Source organism: Clavelina lepadiformis, chromosome 2 (assembly GCF_947623445.1).
Source record: "Clavelina lepadiformis chromosome 2, kaClaLepa1.1, whole genome shotgun sequence".
Taxonomy (NCBI): domain Eukaryota; kingdom Metazoa; phylum Chordata; class Ascidiacea; order Aplousobranchia; family Clavelinidae; genus Clavelina; species Clavelina lepadiformis.
The window spans coordinates 20,603,128-20,628,114 of record NC_135241.1 but is presented as its reverse complement, the minus strand read 5'-3'; the positions used below and the strand labels follow the sequence as shown (position 1 = coordinate 20,628,114).

Below are 24,987 nucleotides of genomic sequence, written 5' to 3'. Positions count from 1 at the left end.
TTGAATTTACGTTATTGCGAAAAAGCAAGATTGACGTGATGTAAAAATTTAATAGAATGTTTAATTTCTTAGTTTGCCGATATCCTTTGGAACCAAAGGTTTGCGGATGTAATACCTCTTGTGAAAACTCGGAAGCTACTTGTGAAAACTGCAGGTCAGGCTGCTTCTGTCCGGATGGTATGTATAAAGACGGATCTAGATGTGTTCCAAAAACTCACTGCCCTTGTTATGTCAACGGCCAGAGGTAATCACAGATCATTTTTTTATTCGAATTTTACATTTACTTCATTAAAATGAAAATATCAAACAAACAAATGTTGCTTCTCGTTCGGAAATGAATACATGTAGCAATCTTTTTTATGTATAGGTATCCAAATGGTGGCACATGGAATCCAACTGAGTGCATTACATGTAACTGTGAGAACGGTGAATCAGCATGCAACAAAGAATGTAAACTCACTTGCTTGTCTACCGAAACCTTGGTGTTGAACCCGAGAGATGGCGGTTGCTGTTATTGCAAGATCGGTTAGTTGTTTTACTTCGTGAATCTTCGAAAAAATTATTTCCTTGTTTTTGTTGACGATTTGTTTACGCCATCTCAAGCGCAAAGTTTTCAATTGCTAACTTTTGTTCACCAAACTACTTTATGACGTAGGTCCGAGCACTACTCCAACTGTGAAAACAACTGCAGTTACGGAAACAACAAGCCCATCATCCGCCATAACTACAACTGAAGTATTAATAACCACTACTTTACTTCCTTGCAATGGCTGCGTTGTGGAAGGCACTGAATTGTAAGCTCTTCACAATAATTTCAAACCTTTTTTGTATTTCGTATATCTTTGCAAATTGAGCTAAGAATTTCTTTGTTAGAGTTCAATGAAACCTCAGCACTTGTGGTATTGTTAGGAATAGTAAGCTATGTCATTCGCAAAAAATAGCTATAGTGTCATGACGTATGTATCAAAATGGATAACGCTCCTTTAGATGCGTCGATGTTGGCAAATCTTGGCAGCCAAATCCGTGCGAGGAATGTACTTGCAAGAACGAACGCGGTAGTACTGAGTGTATGGTATATTCCTGCGCCCCCCTGTCTTGTGAGGCAGGATATCATGAGATTTACGTAGAAGGAATATGCTGCCCCATTTGCGGTAAGTGTGTTTAGAACATATCACGTTAGTTTTTCAAGTTTGTAAACCATCCGTTATCGCAATGCTTGGAGAATAAAATTTGAAATTTAACACAGATAAACTCTGCCCTGGCGAATTCACTTGCAATGAAACTGACTGTATACCAATTAACTGGGTTTGCGACGGCAAAAAGGACTGCAGCAATGGAAGGGACGAATACAACTGTATGGAAACAACTACACCAACACCATTAACCACTGCTTCCACTACGTTTTCGTCAACTACATTAGGCATTACTACAACAGATCGGCCGACGACTACCACTCCTTTCCCAGGTAAAATACGGTTTTATGTAATCAAACCTGCAACTGCACAATCTAAATCAATTTTACACTTTATCTTTTCCTGTTACAGAATGCACGCCACCTCTTGTCCAAACAAACTGCTCATCTTGTCGAACAAGAGTTTGTAGCAACCGCAAAAGTTACAACTACTGCGATTTGCAAGAAGTTATTCAGAGCGAGGGTGAAGGTGTTTGTTGCGAATGCGACGAAAACATGCTGTTTGATGGTGTAAAATGCGTTAAACCTGTACAATGTCCATGTGTATATGATGGTAAGATACTTTAATGTTTGGAAATAATTTTATAAGTTGATAGTATTGGTCACGCTAGAACCACAAATAAACTTATTGCGTTAAACAGGCATTATGAGGAAACCAAAAGAATCATGGAAAGTTGGAGAGTGCGCAAAATGTTCTTGCTTTGACAACAAAGTAATTTGTGGTGCATCAGGATCTTGCCTTGTGAGTTAAATACTTTCGCATTTATGTCCGGCCGTGAGGCAAATGTTAGACAAGTTAGACTTAGCTGTACAGGTATAGGTTTGAAATTTTGATTACCTTCCGTTTATTGCAGCAGTCAACAACCACAAAGCCCATTGTGATCACGTCTACTCCAGAAGGCAAGTTTACATGTCTTTATTATCTACATGTATATTTTTATGCTTCTACCAGCATTGCTTCCAATTACCTATCATGCAGGTACAACTGCGGCAACGAAGACGAGTACAGCACCAATTGAAACCACAACAAAGGTTATCGGAGAAACTACGACCACTCTTGGAGAACCAGTTGAAACCACAACGAAAGTGATCGGGGAAACTACGACCACTCTTGGAGAACCAGTTGAAACCACAACGAAGGTTATCGGGGAAACTACGACCACTCTTGGAGAACCAGTTGAAACCACAAGGAAGGTTATCGGGGAAACTACGACCACTCTTGGAGAACCAGTTGAAACCACAACGAAAGTGATCGGGGAAACTACGACCACTCTTGGAGAACCAGTTGAAACCACAACGAAGGTTATCGGGGAAACTACGACCACTCTTGGAGAACCAGTTGAAACCACAACGAAAGTGATCGGGGAAACTACGACCACTCTTGGAGAACCAGTTGAAACCACAACGAAAGTGATCGGGGAAACTACGACCACTCTTGGAGAACCAGTTGAAACCACAAGGAAAGTGATCGGGGAAACTACGACCACTCTTGGAGAACCAGTTGAAACCACAAGGAAAGTGATCGGGGAAACTACGACCACTCTTGGAGAACCAGTTGAAACCACAAGGAAAGTGATCGGAGAAACTACAACCACTCTTGGAGAACCAGTTGAAACCACAACGAAAGTGATTGGGGAAACTACGACCACTCTTGGAGAACCAGTTGAAACCACAACGAAGGTTATAGGAGAAACTACGACCACTCTTGGAGAACCAGTTGAAACCACAACGAAAGTTATTGGAGAAACTACTACACCCGGGACACCAATTAAAACAACCAGAACGCCAGAAATAGTTACCACCACAGAAGGTAATGTCATGACTTCTGTTTGGCTGCTCACGGTATAATCACAAATTTCTTTTTCTTATTTCAATACAGTTTCATGCGAAATACCTTTGCTTCCGACGTCATGTGGATGTCAAAAGACGTGCGAAAACGGAGGCACTTGTGACCTTTGTGAAGTGGCCTGCGTCTGTCCTGATGAGCAAGTCTTGGTCAATGGAACAACTTGCGTCACACCAGATAAGTGTCCTTGCTACCATGATGAGGAAGATACTATATATCAGGTGCATTTAAGAGACGTTTGCCTTAATTATCAAAACAATCAAGCTTTTAAAAAGTAATAAATTCATGAGTCTGTGGTCTAGCCGTGCTTTTGTTTTCGAAACATTTCACAATATATTCATTCACATACTTTTCAGTTTGGCGAAATGTACACAAGTGATTGTGAAACCTGCATGTGCCTTTCAGAGGGATTCAAATGCACCATGGAGTGCCATGCTAAGTGCTCTGCTAATCAAGAATTAGTAGAAAAACCAGGAGAATGCTGCTATTGTGCAGAAAGAGAATGCTTACATAATGGAACGAGTTATCAGGTTCAAGCAGTAACCGCTAAAAGAAAAAAAACTGACGTGACTTTTTTGTTTAATTTTTGTTGTGTTGTTAATGTGATGTCTTGCGATTGAACTGCTTATATCTTTCGATAATAACTGAGTAACATCACAACTTTTCAGCTGGATGAAATATGGTACACCGGCGAATGCACGATGTGTAAATGCAATCCTGATGGAACCTCGTCCTGTGGCGAACACTGCACTGAAGAATGTGAACCAGGATATGAACTGGTCAACCACAAAGCGGATGATGGCATTTGCTGTAGCTGCCGACCAATAAATACGTATTGCGAAGATCCAAAAGCTAAAGATGTTTTTATGGCTGTGAGTGCAAGGAGAAAACTATATTTCGTTTGACAATTTTTATTTGCGATTTTCATTTACCCTTTTACGTTTTCTGCTAAGGTTGGAGAGACGTGGGAAATAGGAGATTGCGAAACCTGCATTTGCGAATCCCATGAAAGTATTGTCTGTACCGTACAAGCATGCACACCTTGCTCCGAAGGTACAATTGTTACCAAAGTTCCAGGACAATGCTGCCCTATATGCGAACAGTCCCAAGAAACCACATCAACCCCCTTCACTGTTACCATGACTACAGCCCCATACGTGACCAATGTCACATCTACCGTCACGCAAGGTTTGAAATATCTTGTTCTATGTCGAAGTAAAGTACTTTGCCTGCAATCCCCCGTATCGCTTCAAACTTTCAACTATTGCTTTGTTTAATTTTAGAGACAACTCTTACTCCATGTGGTTTTGACATGGTTAGATGCAACAAGGATCAGTGCATACCAGAAGAATGGATGTGGGTTTATAACAAATGTTATGAATGTGCAGGACTATGCGACAATTTTATTTGCTGTTTGTTATGCCAGGTGCGACGGTAAATTAGATTGCGCAGACGGAAGTGATGAATATAATTGTCCCACCACGACCACTCCGATCTCCACAACGACAGCTTCAGGATGCATATTCAATGGAAAAGTTCATAGTCCAGGTTCAATCTCTGTTCATTTTTTAAGTATTCCAAAGTGTTTTCTATCTGTAGCTCGTAATTTATACAAGTTACTGACCATTAGGAACGACAATTGTGGCGGTGATCCCAGGAAAAAGTTGTTTCTATATTTACTGCAATAACAACGGTGAAATTGTGAATCGTACAGAAAACTGTTTCACCACAACCACTCCTGGTCTTACCGAAAGAACAAAGCCGACAACGGAGGTAAGTCTGGTGACGGATTCGGTCAACAGGTTATTACTTGTATAAACACATTTTTTCTATTTGTGAGGAAATTACGCTCATTATCATTCGTTAGACAACGCCGTCTGTGGAAACAACACCAAATCCTTGTGTCTTCGATTGCGGTAACGGCGAATGCCTCCCCAGCGAAGACTTGGTGTGCGATGGAAAAGTACACTGTTCAAACGGAAAAGACGAAGCGGAATGCACATCTGGTTGGTAGTTGTGGATAAAAACTGTACATAAGTCAGCGCTTAACAAACCTTCTTACATGTTTGCGCTAATTCACACACACGTACATTCAAAGCAAAATATAGCAAAATAATAAATAAATAATAGTAATAAATAAAGCAAAATATGAAAACTGGTAATGTACAGGTTTTCTCTTATGTATGAGGTAAATAATTTTCATGTCTTCCTTTATGGTCAAGATTAATTTTTAAACCTACGTCTATTGAATTTAATTCTATAGAGTAAAAGTTTATTTTGTAATACAATCCACACTAAATCTATTTCTACCACTGAGCGAACGTTATTAAAGTTTCTTCGATTCAAAATGCACTAAGAATATATCAAGAACAAAACAAAACCACTCATTGTAAACATTTAGTGGAAGGAACAAACAGAACACAAAACGCTAGTTGCTTTAAATGTTTCAATATTTTCAGAATCAATAAAATAAACATATCTCTATACCCGAGTCTAAAACCATTAGTTGGTAATGATCCGTCCATTAGTTATTCTTTTTTGATTTTGTTATACTTAAATTTGGACAAATATTAGATCCGGCAGTATCATATTTTGAAGCCTATTGAGTTAAGAGGGTTTTCTTCGTAATTTTAGTTTGCAGCTGTGTATGTCAAGCGAACTGCGATGGTCAACCACTTGGCAACTGCGAATCAACCTGCCAGTCATCCAAAGGATGTACTTGCCCAGTCGGAACACAATGGAGTACAACACTAAACGCATGCATGAAGCCCGCAGACTTTTGTCCGTGCGAGAATGATGGAAAGAAAATGGGAAAAGGTGAATCAATAGTTAATTTCTACAAAGCTTCCATTTTATTTTCATGACACTATTCATTAGATATTCATGTTGTAAACGTGTGCGACGTTCATCAACTCGATTCAGTAAGTAACAAACAGACCTTATCATCTTTCCTAGGTTGGGTTACGGAGCCCGGTTGGTTATCTACAACGATGTATATGCCAGGAGAGACATGGATAAATGGCATAAACGAAAAACTGGACCAATCTTCTAATGAGCGGGATGAAACTTCAAGTCGAGATGGCACCCTAGCATTAGATCAGGATCCTACCACATTCTGGGAGGTTAATCCAGTTGGTAAGAATGGTTTATGAATACGTGACGAAAACTATGTACCGCGAAAAACTGATTCCTTTTTCATGATAATGCTTTGCACATCTTTCCTAAGGTTTTAAATAAATAGCATCTTGTAGAAATTTTGGAAAATGAAAGATGTAGCCTAAATGCCATCGAAATTTTCAGGTGATATTTTTGACCGGGAGCTTGAATTCGACTTCGGAAACATATATAACGTGGTTGGTTTCAGAATGGATTGTCGTTTAGCGGATGCAACCGAAAACGTTGACAAAGCTGCAAAAGTTATGGTATGTAACTTTCTGTTTAAAATCACAATTTATAGTAAATGAAATTAATAGGGTTGTTGAGTGTTTCCAAAGCACCTTCAAACCTAAACAAATTACTGTTTAGGCCTATGTGAAACAACAGTTTGGAGCATACAAGTGGGTAGAAGTTGCCACTGTTGGATGCAAAGCAGACACCAAGTTTATTCGAGAAGTAAGCGAGACGTTCAAAGTGGAAGCTCAAACTTTCCGTTTGGTGATGGAGGGAACCCCTAAATCGGGATCATCATTTGATGGAGTCGAAAGAAGGAAGCCGGAAATTAGCGAGATAGCTTTCATGATAGACGGTGAGATCACGAAGCTTTTTATCGCTTAACTCATGATTTGATCAAGTCTATCAAGTAACAACAATAAAATAGGAAACGCAGCACGAACTTGATATAACGTTTCATTTTCCTAAATACTTTTAGAACCGAACATGTGGACCGAAGGCGATTGCCGGCAATGTAATTGCACCGAAAATGGACAAGAGGTTTGCTCGATAGCTTGCAACTTAACTGTGGAAGATTGTACCAAACAGGGCATGGTTTTATCGCAACCAATAGGTAAATTCATTGAACTCACGTACTTGCCAAGGATTCTATGTGCTGTATACTACAGATAATATAAAAACATGTGTGAAAAGGTTACTGGGTAAAACGGTTATAATTTTGTTTACTTTTTAGATGCTTGCTGCGGATGTGTTCCGTCAACCGAAGTATCCACCAAGGGTCCAGGTGAAAAAAGTTTGTTTCTCGCTTTCTCAGTGTACTGCACCAATAAACGTTTAGAGAAGCATGTTAGGTTTTTCTATATGTTTAATATATTGTATTGAACCAACCTTTTCTGTATAATTTAAATTAGTTTCTACAACATCGGAAACAACTACAGAGACAATAACGACTCCCGAATCAACTACAGCACAAGTTTGCAGCTGTGTATGTCCAGCGAACTGCGATGGTCAACCACTTGGCCACTGCGAATCAACCTGCCAGTCATCCAAAAGTTGTGTTTGCCCAGTTGGAACACAATGGAGTACAACACTAAACGCATGCATGAAGCCCGCAGACTTTTGTCCGTGCGAGAATGATGGAAAGAAAATGGGAAAAGGTGAATCAATAGTTAATTTCTACAAAGCTTCCATTTTATTTTCATGACACTATTCATTAGATATTCATGTTGTAAACGTGTGCGACGTTCATCAACTCGATTCAGTAAGTAACAAACAGACCTTATCATCTTTCCTAGGTTGGGTTACGGAGCCCGGTTGGTTATCTACAACGATGTATATGCCAGGAGAGACATGGATAAATGGCATAAACGAAAAACTGGACCAATCTTCTAATGAGCGGGATGAAACTTCAAGTCGAGATGGCACCCTAGCATTAGATCAGGATCCTACCACATTCTGGGAGGTTAATCCAGTTGGTAAGAATGGTTTATGAATACGTGACGAAAACTATGTACCGCGAAAAACTGATTCCTTTTTCATGATAATGCTTTGCACATCTTTCCTAAGGTTTTAAATAAATGGCATCTTGTAGAAATTTTGGAAAATGAAAGATGTAGCCTAAATACCATCGAAATTTTCAGGTGATATTTTCGACCGGGAGCTTGAACTCGACTTCGGAAACATATATAACGTGGTTGGTTTCAGAATGGATTGTCGTTTAGCGGATGCAACCGAAAACGTTGACAAAGCTGCAAAAGTTATGGTATGTAACTTTCTGTTTAAAATCACAATTTATAGTAAATGAAATTAATAGGGTTGTTGAGTGTTTCCAAAGCACCTTCAAACCTAAACAAATTACTGTTTAGGCCTATGTGAAACAACAGTTTGGAGCATACAAGTGGGTAGAAGTTGCCACTGTTGGATGCAAAGCAGACACCAAGTTTATTCGAGAAGTAAGCGAGACGTTCAAAGTGGAAGCTCAAACTTTCCGTTTGGTGATGGAGGGAACTCCTAAATCGGGATCATCATTTGATGGAGTCGAAAGAAGGAAGCCGGAAATTAGCGAGATAGCTTTCATGATAGACGGTGAGATCACGAAGCTTTTTATCGCTTAACTCATGATTTGATCAAGTCTATCAAGTAACAACAATAAAATAGGAAACGCAGCACGAACTTGATATAACGTTTCATTTTCCTAAATACTTTTAGAACCGAACATGTGGACCGAAGGCGATTGCCGGCAATGTAATTGCACCGAAAATGGACAAGAGGTTTGCTCGATAGCTTGCAACTTAACTGTGGAAGATTGTACCAAACAGGGCATGGTTTTATCGCAACCAATAGGTAAATTCATTGAACTCACGTACTTGCCAAGGATTCTATGTGCTGTATACTACAGATAATATAAAAACATGTGTGAAAAGGTTACTGGGTAAAACGGTTATAATTTTGTTTACTTTTTAGATGCTTGCTGCGGATGTGTTCCGTCAACCGAAGTATCCACCAAGGGTCCAGGTGAAAAAAGTTTGTTTCTCGCTTTCTCAGTGTACTGCACCAATAAACGTTTAGAGAAGCATGTTAGGTTTTTCTATATGTTTAAGATATTGTATTGAACTAAACTTTTCTGTATCATTTAAAATAGTTGCCACAACATCGGAAACAACTACAGAGACAATAACGACTCCCGAATCAACTACAACACAAGTTTGCAGCTGTGTATGTCCAACAGACTGCGATGGCCAACCAATTGGCCACTGCGAATCAACCTGCCAGTCATCCAAACGTTGTGCTTGCCCAGTCGGAACACAATGGAGTACAACATTAAACGCATGCATGAAGCCCACAGACTTTTGTCCGTGCGAGAATGATGGAAAGAAAATGGGAAAAGGTGAATCAATAGTTAATTTCTACAAAGCTTCCATTTTATTTTCATGACACTATTCATTAGATATTCATGTTGTAAACGTGTGCGACGTTCATCAACTCGATTCAGTAAGTAACAAACAGACCTTATCATCTTTCCTAGGTTGGGTTACGGAGCCCGGTTGGTTATCTACAACGATGTATATGCCAGGAGAGACATGGATAAATGGCATAAACGAAAAACTGGACCAATCTTCTAATGAGCGGGATGAAACTTCAAGTCGAGATGGCACCCTAGCATTAGATCAGGATCCTACCACATTCTGGGAGGTTAATCCAGTTGGTAAGAATGGTTTATGAATACGTGACGAAAACTATGTACCGCGAAAAACTGATTCCTTTTTCATGATAATGCTTTGCACATCTTTCCTAAGGTTTTAAATAAATAGCATCTTGTAGAAATTTTGGAAAATGAAAGATGTAGCCTAAATGCCATCGAAATTTTCAGGTGATATTTTTGACCGGGAGCTTGAATTCGACTTCGGAAACATATATAACGTGGTTGGTTTCAGAATGGATTGTCGTTTAGCGGATGCAACCGAAAACGTTGACAAAGCTGCAAAAGTTATGGTATGTAACTTTCTGTTTAAAATCACAATTTATAGTAAATGAAATTAATAGGGTTGTTGAGTGTTTCCAAAGCACCTTCAAACCTAAACAAATTACTGTTTAGGCCTATGTGAAACAACAGTTTGGAGCATACAAGTGGGTAGAAGTTGCCACTGTTGGATGCAAAGCAGACACCAAGTTTATTCGAGAAGTAAGCGAGACGTTCAAAGTGGAAGCTCAAACTTTCCGTTTGGTGATGGAGGGAACTCCTAAATCGGGATCATCATTTGATGGAGTCGAAAGAAGGAAGCCGGAAATTAGCGAGATAGCTTTCATGATAGACGGTGAGATCACGAAGCTTTTTATCGCTTAACTCATGATTTGATCAAGTCTATCAAGTAACAACAATAAAATAGGAAACGCAGCACGAACTTGATATAACGTTTCATTTTCCTAAATACTTTTAGAACCGAACATGTGGACCGAAGGCGATTGCCGGCAATGTAATTGCACCGAAAATGGACAAGAGGTTTGCTCGATAGCTTGCAACTTAACTGTGGAAGATTGTACCAAACAGGGCATGGTTTTATCGCAACCAATAGGTAAATTCATTGAACTCACGTACTTGCCAAGGATTCTATGTGCTGTATACTACAGATAATATAAAAACATGTGTGAAAAGGTTACTGGGTAAAACGGTTATAATTTTGTTTACTTTTTAGATGCTTGCTGCGGATGTGTTCCGTCAACCGAAGTATCCACCAAGGGTCCAGGTGAAAAAAGTTTGTTTCTCGCTTTCTCAGTGTACTGCACCAATAAACGTTTAGAGAAGCATGTTAGATTTTTCTATATGTTTAAGATATTGTATTGAACTAAACTTTTCTGTATCATTTAAAATAGTTGCCACAACATCGGAAACAACTACAGAGACAATAACGACTCCCGAATCAACTACAACACAAGTTTGCAGCTGTGTATGTCCAACAGACTGCGATGGCCAACCAATTGGCCACTGCGAATCAACCTGCCAGTCATCCAAACGTTGTGCTTGCCCAGTCGGAACACAATGGAGTACAACATTAAACGCATGCATGAAGCCCACAGACTTTTGTCCGTGCGAGAATGATGGAAAGAAAATGGGAAAAGGTGAATCAATAGTTAATTTCTACAAAGCTTCCATTTTATTTTCATGACACTATTCATTAGATATTCATGTTGTAAACGTGTGCGACGTTCATCAACTCGATTCAGTAAGTAACAAACAGACCTTATCATCTTTCCTAGGTTGGGTTACGGAGCCCGGTTGGTTATCTACAACGATGTATATGCCAGGAGAGACATGGATAAATGGCATAAACGAAAAACTGGACCAATCTTCTAATGAGCGGGATGAAACTTCAAGTCGAGATGGCACCCTAGCATTAGATCAGGATCCTACCACATTCTGGGAGGTTAATCCAGTTGGTAAGAATGGTTTATGAATACGTGACGAAAACTATGTACCGCGAAAAACTGATTCCTTTTTCATGATAATGCTTTGCACATCTTTCCTAAGGTTTTAAATAAATAGCATCTTGTAGAAATTTTGGAAAATGAAAGATGTAGCCTAAATGCCATCGAAATTTTCAGGTGATATTTTTGACCGGGAGCTTGAATTCGACTTCGGAAACATATATAACGTGGTTGGTTTCAGAATGGATTGTCGTTTAGCGGATGCAACCGAAAACGTTGACAAAGCTGCAAAAGTTATGGTATGTAACTTTCTGTTTAAAATCACAATTTATAGTAAATGAAATTAATAGGGTTGTTGAGTGTTTCCAAAGCACCTTCAAACCTAAACAAATTACTGTTTAGGCCTATGTGAAACAACAGTTTGGAGCATACAAGTGGGTAGAAGTTGCCACTGTTGGATGCAAAGCAGACACCAAGTTTATTCGAGAAGTAAGCGAGACGTTCAAAGTGGAAGCTCAAACTTTCCGTTTGGTGATGGAGGGAACCCCTAAATCGGGATCATCATTTGATGGAGTCGAAAGAAGGAAGCCGGAAATTAGCGAGATAGCTTTCATGATAGACGGTGAGATCACGAAGCTTTTTATCGCTTAACTCATGATTTGATCAAGTCTATCAAGTAACAACAATAAAATAGGAAACGCAGCACGAACTTGATATAACGTTTCATTTTCCTAAATACTTTTAGAACCGAACATGTGGACCGAAGGCGATTGCCGGCAATGTAATTGCACCGAAAATGGACAAGAGGTTTGCTCGATAGCTTGCAACTTAACTGTGGAAGATTGTACCAAACAGGGCATGGTTTTATCGCAACCAATAGGTAAATTCATTGAACTCACGTACTTGCCAAGGATTCTATGTGCTGTATACTACAGATAATATAAAAACATGTGTGAAAAGGTTACTGGGTAAAACGGTTATAATTTTGTTTACTTTTTAGATGCTTGCTGCGGATGTGTTCCGTCAACCGAAGTATCCACCAAGGGTCCAGGTGAAAAAAGTTTGTTTCTCGCTTTCTCAGTGTACTGCACCAATAAACGTTTAGAGAAGCATGTTAGGTTTTTCTATATGTTTAATATATTGTATTGAACCAACCTTTTCTGTATAATTTAAATTAGTTTCTACAACATCGGAAACAACTACAGAGACAATAACGACTCCCGAATCAACTACAGCACAAGTTTGCAGCTGTGTATGTCCAGCGAACTGCGATGGTCAACCACTTGGCCACTGCGAATCAACCTGCCAGTCATCCAAAAGTTGTGTTTGCCCAGTTGGAACACAATGGAGTACAACACTAAACGCATGCATGAAGCCCGCAGACTTTTGTCCGTGCGAGAATGATGGAAAGAAAATGGGAAAAGGTGAATCAATAGTTAATTTCTACAAAGCTTCCATTTTATTTTCATGACACTATTCATTAGATATTCATGTTGTAAACGTGTGCGACGTTCATCAACTCGATTCAGTAAGTAACAAACAGACCTTATCATCTTTCCTAGGTTGGGTTACGGAGCCCGGTTGGTTATCTACAACGATGTATATGCCAGGAGAGACATGGATAAATGGCATAAACGAAAAACTGGACCAATCTTCTAATGAGCGGGATGAAACTTCAAGTCGAGATGGCACCCTAGCATTAGATCAGGATCCTACCACATTCTGGGAGGTTAATCCAGTTGGTAAGAATGGTTTATGAATACGTGACGAAAACTATGTACCGCGAAAAACTGATTCCTTTTTCATGATAATGCTTTGCACATCTTTCCTAAGGTTTTAAATAAATGGCATCTTGTAGAAATTTTGGAAAATGAAAGATGTAGCCTAAATACCATCGAAATTTTCAGGTGATATTTTCGACCGGGAGCTTGAACTCGACTTCGGAAACATATATAACGTGGTTGGTTTCAGAATGGATTGTCGTTTAGCGGATGCAACCGAAAACGTTGACAAAGCTGCAAAAGTTATGGTATGTAACTTTCTGTTTAAAATCACAATTTATAGTAAATGAAATTAATAGGGTTGTTGAGTGTTTCCAAAGCACCTTCAAACCTAAACAAATTACTGTTTAGGCCTATGTGAAACAACAGTTTGGAGCATACAAGTGGGTAGAAGTTGCCACTGTTGGATGCAAAGCAGACACCAAGTTTATTCGAGAAGTAAGCGAGACGTTCAAAGTGGAAGCTCAAACTTTCCGTTTGGTGATGGAGGGAACTCCTAAATCGGGATCATCATTTGATGGAGTCGAAAGAAGGAAGCCGGAAATTAGCGAGATAGCTTTCATGATAGACGGTGAGATCACGAAGCTTTTTATCGCTTAACTCATGATTTGATCAAGTCTATCAAGTAACAACAATAAAATAGGAAACGCAGCACGAACTTGATATAACGTTTCATTTTCCTAAATACTTTTAGAACCGAACATGTGGACCGAAGGCGATTGCCGGCAATGTAATTGCACCGAAAATGGACAAGAGGTTTGCTCGATAGCTTGCAACTTAACTGTGGAAGATTGTACCAAACAGGGCATGGTTTTATCGCAACCAATAGGTAAATTCATTGAACTCACGTACTTGCCAAGGATTCTATGTGCTGTATACTACAGATAATATAAAAACATGTGTGAAAAGGTTACTGGGTAAAACGGTTATAATTTTGTTTACTTTTTAGATGCTTGCTGCGGATGTGTTCCGTCAACCGAAGTATCCACCAAGGGTCCAGGTGAAAAAAGTTTGTTTCTCGCTTTCTCAGTGTACTGCACCAATAAACGTTTAGAGAAGCATGTTAGATTTTTCTATATGTTTAAGATATTGTATTGAACTAAACTTTTCTGTATCATTTAAAATAGTTGCCACAACATCGGAAACAACTACAGAGACAATAACGACTCCCGAATCAACTACAACACAAGTTTGCAGCTGTGTATGTCCAACAGACTGCGATGGCCAACCAATTGGCCACTGCGAATCAACCTGCCAGTCATCCAAACGTTGTGCTTGCCCAGTCGGAACACAATGGAGTACAACATTAAACGCATGCATGAAGCCCACAGACTTTTGTCCGTGCGAGAATGATGGAAAGAAAATGGGAAAAGGTGAATCAATAGTTAATTTCTACAAAGCTTCCATTTTATTTTCATGACACTATTCATTAGATATTCATGTTGTAAACGTGTGCGACGTTCATCAACTCGATTCAGTAAGTAACAAACAGACCTTATCATCTTTCCTAGGTTGGGTTACGGAGCCCGGTTGGTTATCTACAACGATGTATATGCCAGGAGAGACATGGATAAATGGCATAAACGAAAAACTGGACCAATCTTCTAATGAGCGGGATGAAACTTCAAGTCGAGATGGCACCCTAGCATTAGATCAGGATCCTACCACATTCTGGGAGGTTAATCCAGTTGGTAAGAATGGTTTATGAATACGTGACGAAAACTATGTACCGCGAAAAACTGATTCCTTTTTCATGATAATGCTTTGCACATCTTTCCTAAGGTTTTAAATAAATGGCATCTTGTAGAAATTTTGGAAAATGAAAGATGTAGCCTAAATGCCATCGAAATTTTCAGGTGATATTTTTGACCGGGAGCTTGAATTCGACTTCGGAAACATATATAACGTGGTTGGTTTCAGAATGGATTGTCGTTTAGCGGATGCAACCGAAAACGTTGACAAAGCTGCAAAAGTTATGGTATGTAACTTTCTGTTTAAAATCACAATTTATAGTAAATGAAATTAATAAGGTTGTTGAGTGTTTCCAAAGCACCTTCAAACCTAAACAAATTACTGTTTAGGCCTATGTGAAACAACAGTTTGGAGCATACAAGTGGGTAGAAGTTGCCACTGTTGGATGCAAAGCAGACACCAAGTTTATTCGAGAAGTAAGCGAGACGTTCAAAGTGGAAGCTCAAACTTTCCGTTTGGTGATGGAGGGAACCCCTAAATCGGGATCATCATTTGATGGAGTCGAAAGAAGGAAGCCGGAAATTAGCGAGATAGCTTTCATGATAGACGGTGAGATCACGAAGCTTTTTATCGCTTAACTCATGATTTGATCAAGTCTATCAAGTAACAACAATAAAATAGGAAACGCAGCACGAACTTGATATAACGTTTCATTTTCCTAAATACTTTTAGAACCGAACATGTGGACCGAAGGCGATTGCCGGCAATGTAATTGCACCGAAAATGGACAAGAGGTTTGCTCGATAGCTTGCAACTTAACTGTGGAAGATTGTACCAAACAGGGCATGGTTTTATCGCAACCAATAGGTAAATTCATTGAACTCACCTACCAGTCAAGGATTCTATGTACTGTATACTACAGATAATATAAAAACATATATGAAAAGGTTACTGGGTAAAACGGTAATAATTTTGTTTACTTTTTAGATGCTTGCTGCGGATGTGTTCCGTCAACCGAAGTATCCACCAATGGTCCAGGTGAAAAAATTTTGCTTCTTGCATTCTCAATGTATTGCACCAATTAACACATCGAGCTGCACGGCGTTTTTGCCATTTGTTCATGAAAATGTATTGAACCAAACTTTTCTGTATCATGTCACTTAGTTGCTACAACATCGGAAACAACTACAGAGACAACAACCACCCTTGAATCAACTACAACACAAGTACAGACAACAACACCTAAACCTACTTGTTCGAATGACTGTTTGTGTTTGTCAGATTGTGACGGGGCCACGGTTGGTTGTTCATCTATACCGCAATGCACATCTGCGTAAGTGACTGTTCTTGGATATATGTAAGATTATAAATATATTAAATGCAAACTTAAGGAAACATCTTAACGTTATAATGATCAAATATTTTATAGATGCGAGTGCCCGAACAGCGAATTTAACAATTATGATCGTGCTAACTGGCGATGTGTTCTTGCTCCACCCGCATTCCTGTGTTCTGTGACAACAACGAAGGCTAAACGACCGTCAACAACAACTCCCATTACGACACAGGAATCAACAACCCTGGCGACGACTCAATCAACAACATCACCGGTCATAACAACAACAACCCGTAAGTTATAATAAAACAAAATGGTTTGTCTTTTACTAACTCTTCATGTAGTACCTTGTAATGTGCTTTAACCCTTTCCCAGAAGATTGTTATTTTGACATAAATTATTATTTTAGCATGCGCATCGGAATGTGTTCACCGACTCACATGTGAAGAAATGCGTGATCTAAATCCTTTCAATATGCCGGATTTTGCTCTCGATATTGATCCGTTTGTTTGTGAGATGTGTCCTTGCCCGCAAGGCTCAAGTAAAGGTAGAATGAAGACCTGTTTTCTCTGTCTTGTTTACTTATGCCAAAAGCGTTTGATATAAAACTTTAATTTAAGTTTGCAGTATGTTGTTTTGTGGCTAATCGGTAGTAATACAAAGCTTATTTAACGAAGAGCTTATTAAGACTACTCGGTCACATCGTGTCTTGTATTTTTATTCCTATTTTTCCTGTGGTTTTTAACAGATGAGTTTGGCAGTGGCATGTGTTTGATCTACCCTGAAACATGCGAGGGATGTGTTTACAAAAACGAAACGTATCCGGTTGGCACCAAGTTCAAAGCTGGAACATGCGAAGAATGTGAATGTAGCATGGTTGACGGGGCTGCTCAAACTCACTGTTATCCATTGTGCAACCTTCTGCCTTACTCTTGCGCTCGCGTAAGTATTTTATGCAAGATCACTCTACGCCTAGGGTAACGACCTTTTTCACCAATTACATCCTACCTTAAATGCTCTTCTTTGACGGAACAGAAAAACATGGTACTTGTAAATGAGGAAGGGTCATGTTGCTACTGCAAAGCACTTCCCACTACAACGACAGTCACAACTACCACGACACTGGAAACAACTACACCATACAGCGGTCCTGTTTGCGATGAAATGTGCACGGTGGATGTTAGTTGCAAGCAACAGGTAAAGTAAAAAGAATATAATTGCTCAAGAATGTCAAAATTGCTCTGTTTTTTACACCCAGCTGTTGTTTTCAGAGGAACTACTCACCCAAAGAAAGCTCGCCCCCTTTCGAGATTAACTCCAACTGTAGTGCTTGTGCTTGCCAAGTTGGAAGTGTGAAAGACGTCTTGTACCAAACTGAAATGTGTTTGCGACTTGAAGCACCTTGCGAAGAACCTTGCAAGGATGGCGACATAGTGTATCCTGTAAGTAATAACTTAACAAAGTATAAAAAATTACACAATGAAAGATGTCTAAAACAAATTTTCTTCATTCCATGTCCATACACAAGTTCAACATAACTTACACGCGCGGTGAGTGTCAAGTATGTATATGTATATATGAATTTGGGTTGAGCAAAGAGTATTGCGAGCCATTTTGCAATACTACGAAAGAAGATTGCGCCAGTCAGGGCAAGGAACTTTCAAAATCCAGCGATGGTTGTTGCAAGTATGTGAACTCATTTTTACGAGATAACGTGCTTTTACAAAATAAATACATTTGAAATTCCTTTTGTGTCGTCCAACGTTTAGATTTAGAACGTTATAAATGTAAAAAAGACACTTCTTATACATCTGCACTGACTGGCAGAATTTATTATGTTGAAATCTGGATTCGTAGATGCGTTGAACCCGAGGCCACTACAACTACACCGAAATCCGCTCCAGTGACAACCACGGAAAGGTTCGTCAATGGTACACCATCTGTTACGGAGGCAACCTCTGTTGCAACTACAACAATGGGTACGACGACGTCACCAACTTGCTCGGATTCGTGCGTGTGTCAGCTGGGATGCAAGGGAGAGCAGGCTGATTGTGGGCCTAGGGCTGGATGCAACATGTATTGCAATTGTCCTAAAAAGTAAGCTGCAAAAGCATATCTTAGTAGTCCCATAACCGTCCATTGTCTGAGTGAGATTTAACAAAAGTGCGTGATTAGTGATCAAACACGTGTGAATGGACGATGCGCTAACGAGCCAACAGCAGACCAATGTATAGTTGCTACAACTACTTCAGGAGTCAAGGAAACCACAACGCAGAAAGCTATGACTAGTACTGAAATTGTAACCACAAAACATACGGAGGTTTCTACTACCAGAGCGCCTTGCATTGTAAGTAATGTAAATAAGCATGTAGGTGGTGTTCATAATACTGTTAATAAAGTATAGCATATAACTAGGGAGTTTTTAAGATTCCTTTCTTCCAATATAGGAGGGCCAAAAGAAAACGGAGCCGGCTTCATGCCTTGAGTGTACTTGCATTGATGGAAAGTACTCGTGCATGACTTATTGTCACCTTAAATGCAATACGGTACGTTGAAACAGCTTCACTACCAAAACGGGACTAAAATAATTCCCAACTTAAACTAATATTATTGCATGAAACGATTTAGGGATATCAACTTGTTATGAACGTGGGCACATGCTGCTATTGTGCACCGAAAATAATATCTACAACCGGCAGTATTGCGACAACATCAGCAGCAATCCAAACTTCCACTGATGAGAAAGCAGAATCAACGACGTCTGCAATAGTTGTTACAGAAACCAGCACTGCCACTGGATCAGTTGTGAGAGAAACTACCACCACCGGACCAGTTGTCGGAGAGACTACCACTACCGGACCAGTTGTCGGAGAGACTACCACCACCGGACCAGTTGTCGGTGAGACTACCGCCACTGGATCGGTTGTCAGAGAAACTACCACCACCGGACCAGTTGTCGGCGAGACTACCACCACCGGACCAGTTGTCGGAGAGACTACCACTACCGGACCAGTTGTCGGAGAGACTACCGCCACCGGACCAGTTGTCGGAGAGACTACCGCCACTGGATCGGTTGTCAGAGAAACTACCACCACCGGACCAGTTGTCGGCGAGACTACCACCACCGGACCAGTTGTCGGCGAGACTACCGCCACTGGACCAGTTGTCGGAGAAACTACTACAACAGGACCAGCTATTGTCTCTAAAGTATGATGATAATGTATTCATTTTAGTTATTTCCCGATAGTTTTGTTTACTGATTATGTTGTTTCTAATTTTTTATTGAACAGCCCGTGAGCACTACTACTTTGGTAACAGTGAGTACAACTGCAGTAACGACAAATTGTTCTTGGGACTGCAATTGCTTCATTCCTTGCTCCGATCAGATTATGCTTGATGAAGGTGAACTATCTCAAACGAATAATTTATGTCGATTACCTTTACCATACGGTATTTGTTTAAGTACATTTCAACACACTGAGAAATAATTTATTTGTAATAAAACACTAATTAAAACACTATGGTTATCTTATTTTCAAAGGTGACCTGCCAATACGATGTTTGGAGGAAGATCCTTCTAGGTGTGACTTATGCGCTTGTAAAGCTGGTTTCATGAAAGATCCCACCAGTCGTAAATGTGTCAAGTACGAGACAAACTGCAAAGAAAAATGCACCTACAACGGACGTACTTACGAAGTAAGCATTTGAATCAACTTTCCACAAAATTTAAGTTTTTGAGTTAGCTATAGTTAGAGTTAGAGTAACGTGTTCACAATTTTATGCAATTAGGAAGGAGAGGACTACTGGAAGGGTAGCTGCATACATTGCCAATGTCTTGATGGACAAGAACGTTGTAACAACAACGAATGTAATTTGACGCAAGATAACTGTGATGAACTGGAACAAAGATTCATTGATATCCCTGGTACGTTTGTTTTATATAGGGATCTTCGTTATCCAGGACTCGATGAAGCATTAGTGGACACAATAAATATTCTATGTTACTTGCATATTAGGAACATGTTGCTACTGTGCTCCATACAACGTGACAGTTGCTACCACAACTACTGCACCGGCTACAATAACCTCACAGCCAAATGCTGTCAGCACAACTCCACTGCAGGGATGTCTATACGAAGGAAAGGTGTTCACACCAGGTAAATAAATATCAACACTTCATGGCTTCTTTTTGTATTATTCATTAAATATTTTTCTATGAATACTGTAATATTCTCGATATGAACGAATGAAAGAAAACAGGTTTGTTTTGTTTTCAATTTTTCAGGATCTGTGGTTATTGCAATTCAACCAGGAAATACTTGTTATGCTAAGAAATGCGCCGACAATGGAACTGTGATTACCGTACAACGAGAAAATTGTTTAACGCCACCATCATCGGTGACTAAAGTTGCTGAAATCACAACAACACCATCTAAATCAATAATTAGTTTTTATTTGAAACATGTTTCAATTTTTAATAAAACATATTTAATTTAATTTAAAATGCATTTTATTGTATTGTACAACGGATATGGCTAAGTTTATCAATCAGAATAAAACTTCAAAATAATAGTGTACGTGTTTTCATGCCAATATTATATCTTTTCAGCCAACTTCAATTGAATGGACGACAATGACGTCGGAGAGTTCTTCTGTATCCACAACTATGCCTGTTGTGATTGAAACAACTAACCCGTTCGAAGGAACAACTACTAAACAACCGGAAGAGTGCTTCTACGAGGGAATGGATTACAACAAACCGGCGGTATGTTCAAGAAAGTGTTGATTGTTTCATGCATCACTTTAAACTTGAGGGCCTGTTTGTAAAACGGTTAAAAGATGACAACCAGGTGTTTTTAGAATTTTTGCAGGACTTGCTATTTGGTAATGATGCTTTGGATAGTTTTACATTAACCTAGATATCTTTACAGCCGGACAATATTTGGGAGAGCGATTGCGAAATGTGCCGATGTGTAAACAACACCAAACAATGCGTAAAAGTATGCCGTTTAAGTGAGAACTCATGTGGAGCCGGAGAAATTGTATACAATGATCCGAGTTCAAACGAATGTTGCAAATGCGTAGCACAAAGTAAGAAGGCCATATTTGTCATTTTTTTCCAGTAAAAGCTATTGCTTTCAAGAATTTTGTTTTCAATAAAATGCTCTTTTTGCAGTGTGTGAATACGAAGGTGAATTTAAGCAGTTCGGAGAGTCATGGGAAATAGACGATTGCGTGACTTGTAGCTGCATTAACGTCAGTATTGGAGTAACTTGTTCAAATACGCACGATTGCAAGGTTTGCGAGAAGGAAACAGAGATAGCGCAACATGTTGAAGGACAATGCTGTCCCCAATGTGGTAAGAAAAACTGCGTTATATTAGTGCACGTATTTTGTCCAATTTTTTTAAACATGGCTTAACAATTGATTTACAGAACAACTGCTTATCCTATTTGTTTAGCATGTTTATCATATTATGATAGAGAATTTGAATTATAAGGTTATTATAACATGAGATTGGCATCGTTTTTTAGTTGCCCGTCCTCCGCCGATATCAGATTGTGCTCCAGTGAAAGTTCAACATGTTTTGGAAATGAGCAATTGTATCAGTGACAGCGAAGTAGAACTAACCACTTGCCAGGGTCGCTGCGAATCCAATACAACCATGCTTGCGGAACCACCGTTCATTCAGGTAGGTTGTATTTGCGTATTTCTATTTTAATTGCGAAGTAAAAGCGCTTTTGGATTTAGCATTACTCGGTGTTATTGACAGACCAACTGCCGCTGCTGTAAGCCTGCTGAAGTGGAAAACAGAACTGTGTCATTCACTTGCGAAGGCGGTTCCAGAGAAACACGAGTTATTCCTCACATCGTTTCGTGCTCTTGCGCCGATTGCGAATATGATGCTTTTGGATTCGCAAAGCAAGAGTCAAACAATGAAGCGGTAATCATACCTTAGATGTGGTTACCAAGCCATACACTACCCACACCTAATGAACGACGGACTGGCTACGTATAACGACCACGAATATGGATTACGCCGCAGCATATAAATGTTTAAAAATACAATACGACACAACAGCAATAATGAAACTATATGTTAAAACGATTGTGTGGATTTCTACTGCTTTACCAGTCGACGTGATTAAGTGCAATGCTTTTATTTTCTAATCGTTTCATCCAGTAGTTTTCATTAAGCTTCAATTTAAACATAAAGAGAGGCTGCGGCGTCTTTTTGTTATTATTTTTTAGTTTTAGCAACATTAGCGAACACTGCTACAAAAATAAATTCAAAAACATTGCGTTGCAGAAAATATCTGTGGTACATCTCGTACCCTGCGTGCACTTTCGACTTATAACATTTCAAGTGTGTGCATTAATTACACTGTATTTATCGTTTTGTTTGAACAGTACTGTAATATGTTTTATAGTTTTACTTGCTTATGGTTATACCACATAGCATTGCTTTGAGTTAGTTTATCAAGTAGTTAGCCACACGACTCATTTCTAAAATCGTGTTGTTATTGCGTCATGTTTCAACGTCCGCGTTGATTTTATGATTGTTTTCAACGTTCTACCCAGTCTTCGTCGAATAATCTGCTACAAAACGTTCCAAGTTCCTTCATTCGTAATTACATGTCTTGTAAAAATACAGAAACTAGCTTTACATGTTGTGTTTTAATTCAAGACTTAGATGTGGAGGTAAGATTTAAGTAAAAAGTTTATTAACCCAAAAAAGTGCCAGCCGAATATCCGTTGACATATTTGAACTTCTGGTCCTGCTATAATGTCCTACACCATGTCTGATAAATGCTTTTATATTTTTTCTTTATCAAGTATACATTTGCATTTACTTTTAGCAACAAAAGTTGAGCCACTAGGATAACGCGTATATGATCCTATATAGCTGAGATTTTGAGCTTTCTTTGTTTTAAACTATTTGTCTACTTTGCCCTTGATCTATCATAATCTTGTCGTAGCTCATGGTGTTATATCAGTGAAGATATATGGTATGATAAGAATCTCTATCCTCGGACTGAGGAAAATCTTTACATAACTTCAACCCGGCGATGATTCCTTATCGCTTGAACCCCGGTTGCTAAGCTGTTGCCTTGCCTTTGTGCAAGTTCCAATTGTTCCAATTGTTACAAATTTTTTTGTTTTCTGTTTTCTTGTCGCATTGCCCGAATGCAGTTGTTCACCAGAAAAAGAACTGCTCACCAGGCCCACTGAGTAGGAACAAATGTAGGTAATACCTTGTCCAAAGGCAGTACAACAGTGGCGCCACTGGGTATCGAACACGGAACCGAGAGTATATAACGTGTTTTGTTCGTACTAATGAGTCATGAATTTTTGACGACACGATACCTGGAACAGTTAATAATCTCTAGAGTCTAGAATATAGAGTTCATAGCCTGATATGCATGACAAGCTTTATACTGGTCCGTTTTATTGGTAGATGCAACACGAATATGACAGACACATCCAGCAACAGAAATTTTGATATTTCATGCAAAGCTGATGGTGATTGAACCGCCCCAGTACATAGCAAAATAATAAAGCAGAATATAAGATGGCACTCTAGGATTAACTTTTATTTTTAATTTTTAATTCTTCTACGAGAGCGCTCAAAAGCATAAGCTTGCTTTAACAGGTGTACTGAAAGAAGGCCAATGATATTTTATGATGATGATGTTATGATATCGTGATACTTGATATCATAATATTATGATATTTTAGTATCTTTTCACCATTTCATCCCAATTGTTTCTTGAAATCCTGACAAGAGAAAATTATTACGTTTAAACTTTAACTAATTTTCATCGCTATTGTGAAAAAGACATTTTTGTGTTTACGTCAATTTCTTCGCTAAAATCGTCTTCACTGGAAGTCATTTGGCCAGGCTCGAAATCATCAGGTTCGATACTGTGAAGTGTTCCCTGAAGCACGTCGTTCCAGTTTCTTCCAAAGCGGTTTTCTAGGTCTGTCATCTTCTTTCCAGCTTTTTCAATACCTTGACAAGGTTTCACGTACGCATTTTATAACAGCGTATTGCTTACAATTTTACATAAAATCGGCTAGCAAGTCTTGCAAACAGCAATCTTAAAAGTTTACCACAGCATCGCTGATACACCCTTAGTTAGATTTACCTTCATCTATCTTCGCAGGTAGTTGTCCTTTTATCTTTCGTAACCCTGGGTATAAAAGAGGTTTCCCTTCATGCGTCAAAGAGAAAATGACAAAAATCACGCCTAAAATCGTCAGCATATGCATAATTCTTACTTTGCTTCAGACTACAACTGAAAGTATTGATATGAACAATATCGTGAAACATTGTCTTAGCTGTTTTCAGAAATACTTTTTGCATATTAATGCGTTGCAATTAATCAGCTGCAACGTAATTTCCTGTTGCCCGTTAGATTACAGCTGATTACAGCTATATTATAGCTATATAATAGCTGCTGATTACAGCTGAGGCAATATTTATATTTAGCTCATGAGAGACTGCACGTGCACACATCGCGACGGCGGTAGTTCGTGCTTGGTTGGTCAAAATATCATTTCCGTGTTAGCACACAAGCTTTTCATAATCACCCTTTTCGCAACAAAGAACTTGCATGAAGTAAATGCACTTGTTTTACAGTAACTCGTTCTAATAAAATTCGTGTTGGTAGCATTATTAAAAAAGTTTGCACTTAGCCCTGAAGCAGATCACGTCATAATTAACAGGATCATTGAGATATGCAATCTCTTAACTTCACTTGTTGTTTCAGCAGTTTTAGATCAACCAGTAGTTGGCCCAGCTTCCATAAGGTGACACAAATAG

General features: G+C 39.1%; 2 protein-coding genes across 6 annotated transcripts in view; one reads left to right on the top strand and one right to left on the bottom strand.

The window, feature by feature from the left end:
* LOC143445612 (uncharacterized) overlaps positions 1 to 22,827 on the top strand; it is a 54,998-nt gene extending 32,171 nt beyond the window's left edge. For 3 of the 5 annotated variants that reach the window (XM_076944841.1, XM_076944839.1, XM_076944837.1), the window contains 74 exons: positions 73 to 244; positions 368 to 525; positions 656 to 794; positions 988 to 1,151; positions 1,247 to 1,465; positions 1,545 to 1,745; positions 1,834 to 1,934; positions 2,047 to 2,092; positions 2,172 to 3,002; positions 3,072 to 3,259; positions 3,395 to 3,568; positions 3,707 to 3,910; positions 3,992 to 4,226; positions 4,322 to 4,394; positions 4,465 to 4,586; positions 4,669 to 4,811; positions 4,906 to 5,044; positions 5,673 to 5,855; positions 5,994 to 6,173; positions 6,339 to 6,460; positions 6,564 to 6,783; positions 6,907 to 7,041; positions 7,162 to 7,212; positions 7,340 to 7,585; positions 7,724 to 7,903; positions 8,069 to 8,190; positions 8,294 to 8,513; positions 8,637 to 8,771; positions 8,892 to 8,942; positions 9,070 to 9,315; positions 9,454 to 9,633; positions 9,799 to 9,920; positions 10,024 to 10,243; positions 10,367 to 10,501; positions 10,622 to 10,672; positions 10,800 to 11,045; positions 11,184 to 11,363; positions 11,529 to 11,650; positions 11,754 to 11,973; positions 12,097 to 12,231; positions 12,352 to 12,402; positions 12,530 to 12,775; positions 12,914 to 13,093; positions 13,259 to 13,380; positions 13,484 to 13,703; positions 13,827 to 13,961; positions 14,082 to 14,132; positions 14,260 to 14,505; positions 14,644 to 14,823; positions 14,989 to 15,110; positions 15,214 to 15,433; positions 15,557 to 15,691; positions 15,812 to 15,862; positions 15,989 to 16,157; positions 16,254 to 16,453; positions 16,570 to 16,707; positions 16,909 to 17,102; positions 17,196 to 17,357; positions 17,432 to 17,602; positions 17,689 to 17,846; positions 18,018 to 18,257; positions 18,336 to 18,507; positions 18,608 to 18,706; positions 18,789 to 19,367; positions 19,451 to 19,562; positions 19,702 to 19,856; positions 19,950 to 20,085; positions 20,177 to 20,317; positions 20,446 to 20,603; positions 20,770 to 20,925; positions 21,092 to 21,251; positions 21,337 to 21,519; positions 21,695 to 21,852; positions 21,934 to 22,827. In XM_076944841.1, coding sequence (XP_076800956.1) covers positions 73 to 244; positions 368 to 525; positions 656 to 794; positions 988 to 1,151; positions 1,247 to 1,465; positions 1,545 to 1,745; positions 1,834 to 1,934; positions 2,047 to 2,092; positions 2,172 to 3,002; positions 3,072 to 3,259; positions 3,395 to 3,568; positions 3,707 to 3,910; positions 3,992 to 4,226; positions 4,322 to 4,394; positions 4,465 to 4,586; positions 4,669 to 4,811; positions 4,906 to 5,044; positions 5,673 to 5,855; positions 5,994 to 6,173; positions 6,339 to 6,460; positions 6,564 to 6,783; positions 6,907 to 7,041; positions 7,162 to 7,212; positions 7,340 to 7,585; positions 7,724 to 7,903; positions 8,069 to 8,190; positions 8,294 to 8,513; positions 8,637 to 8,771; positions 8,892 to 8,942; positions 9,070 to 9,315; positions 9,454 to 9,633; positions 9,799 to 9,920; positions 10,024 to 10,243; positions 10,367 to 10,501; positions 10,622 to 10,672; positions 10,800 to 11,045; positions 11,184 to 11,363; positions 11,529 to 11,650; positions 11,754 to 11,973; positions 12,097 to 12,231; positions 12,352 to 12,402; positions 12,530 to 12,775; positions 12,914 to 13,093; positions 13,259 to 13,380; positions 13,484 to 13,703; positions 13,827 to 13,961; positions 14,082 to 14,132; positions 14,260 to 14,505; positions 14,644 to 14,823; positions 14,989 to 15,110; positions 15,214 to 15,433; positions 15,557 to 15,691; positions 15,812 to 15,862; positions 15,989 to 16,157; positions 16,254 to 16,453; positions 16,570 to 16,707; positions 16,909 to 17,102; positions 17,196 to 17,357; positions 17,432 to 17,602; positions 17,689 to 17,846; positions 18,018 to 18,257; positions 18,336 to 18,507; positions 18,608 to 18,706; positions 18,789 to 19,367; positions 19,451 to 19,562; positions 19,702 to 19,856; positions 19,950 to 20,085; positions 20,177 to 20,317; positions 20,446 to 20,603; positions 20,770 to 20,925; positions 21,092 to 21,251; positions 21,337 to 21,519; positions 21,695 to 21,852; positions 21,934 to 22,119 — 12,797 coding nt within the window. In that variant the 3' untranslated portion in view covers positions 22,120 to 22,827. The remainder of the gene's footprint in view (positions 1 to 72; positions 245 to 367; positions 526 to 655; positions 795 to 987; positions 1,152 to 1,246; positions 1,466 to 1,544; positions 1,746 to 1,833; positions 1,935 to 2,046; positions 2,093 to 2,171; positions 3,003 to 3,071; positions 3,260 to 3,394; positions 3,569 to 3,706; positions 3,911 to 3,991; positions 4,227 to 4,321; positions 4,395 to 4,464; positions 4,587 to 4,668; positions 4,812 to 4,905; positions 5,045 to 5,672; positions 5,856 to 5,993; positions 6,174 to 6,338; positions 6,461 to 6,563; positions 6,784 to 6,906; positions 7,042 to 7,161; positions 7,213 to 7,339; positions 7,586 to 7,723; positions 7,904 to 8,068; positions 8,191 to 8,293; positions 8,514 to 8,636; positions 8,772 to 8,891; positions 8,943 to 9,069; positions 9,316 to 9,453; positions 9,634 to 9,798; positions 9,921 to 10,023; positions 10,244 to 10,366; positions 10,502 to 10,621; positions 10,673 to 10,799; positions 11,046 to 11,183; positions 11,364 to 11,528; positions 11,651 to 11,753; positions 11,974 to 12,096; positions 12,232 to 12,351; positions 12,403 to 12,529; positions 12,776 to 12,913; positions 13,094 to 13,258; positions 13,381 to 13,483; positions 13,704 to 13,826; positions 13,962 to 14,081; positions 14,133 to 14,259; positions 14,506 to 14,643; positions 14,824 to 14,988; positions 15,111 to 15,213; positions 15,434 to 15,556; positions 15,692 to 15,811; positions 15,863 to 15,988; positions 16,158 to 16,253; positions 16,454 to 16,569; positions 16,708 to 16,908; positions 17,103 to 17,195; positions 17,358 to 17,431; positions 17,603 to 17,688; positions 17,847 to 18,017; positions 18,258 to 18,335; positions 18,508 to 18,607; positions 18,707 to 18,788; positions 19,368 to 19,450; positions 19,563 to 19,701; positions 19,857 to 19,949; positions 20,086 to 20,176; positions 20,318 to 20,445; positions 20,604 to 20,769; positions 20,926 to 21,091; positions 21,252 to 21,336; positions 21,520 to 21,694; positions 21,853 to 21,933) is intronic. The other 2 variants (XM_076944838.1, XM_076944840.1) reach the window with 2 other exon arrangements.
* A 764-nt stretch (positions 22,828 to 23,591) lies between these two features.
* Positions 23,592 to 24,505, bottom strand: LOC143446171 (uncharacterized). Its single transcript, XM_076945693.1, has 3 exons — positions 24,311 to 24,505; positions 24,017 to 24,174; positions 23,592 to 23,939 (listed from the first exon to the last, which is right to left on the bottom strand). The coding sequence occupies exons 1-3, from the start codon at positions 24,432 to 24,434 to the stop codon at positions 23,916 to 23,918; spliced, it is 306 nt and encodes a 101-aa protein (XP_076801808.1). The 5' UTR covers positions 24,435 to 24,505; the 3' UTR covers positions 23,592 to 23,915.
* Positions 24,506 to 24,987: the final 482 nt, after the last annotated feature.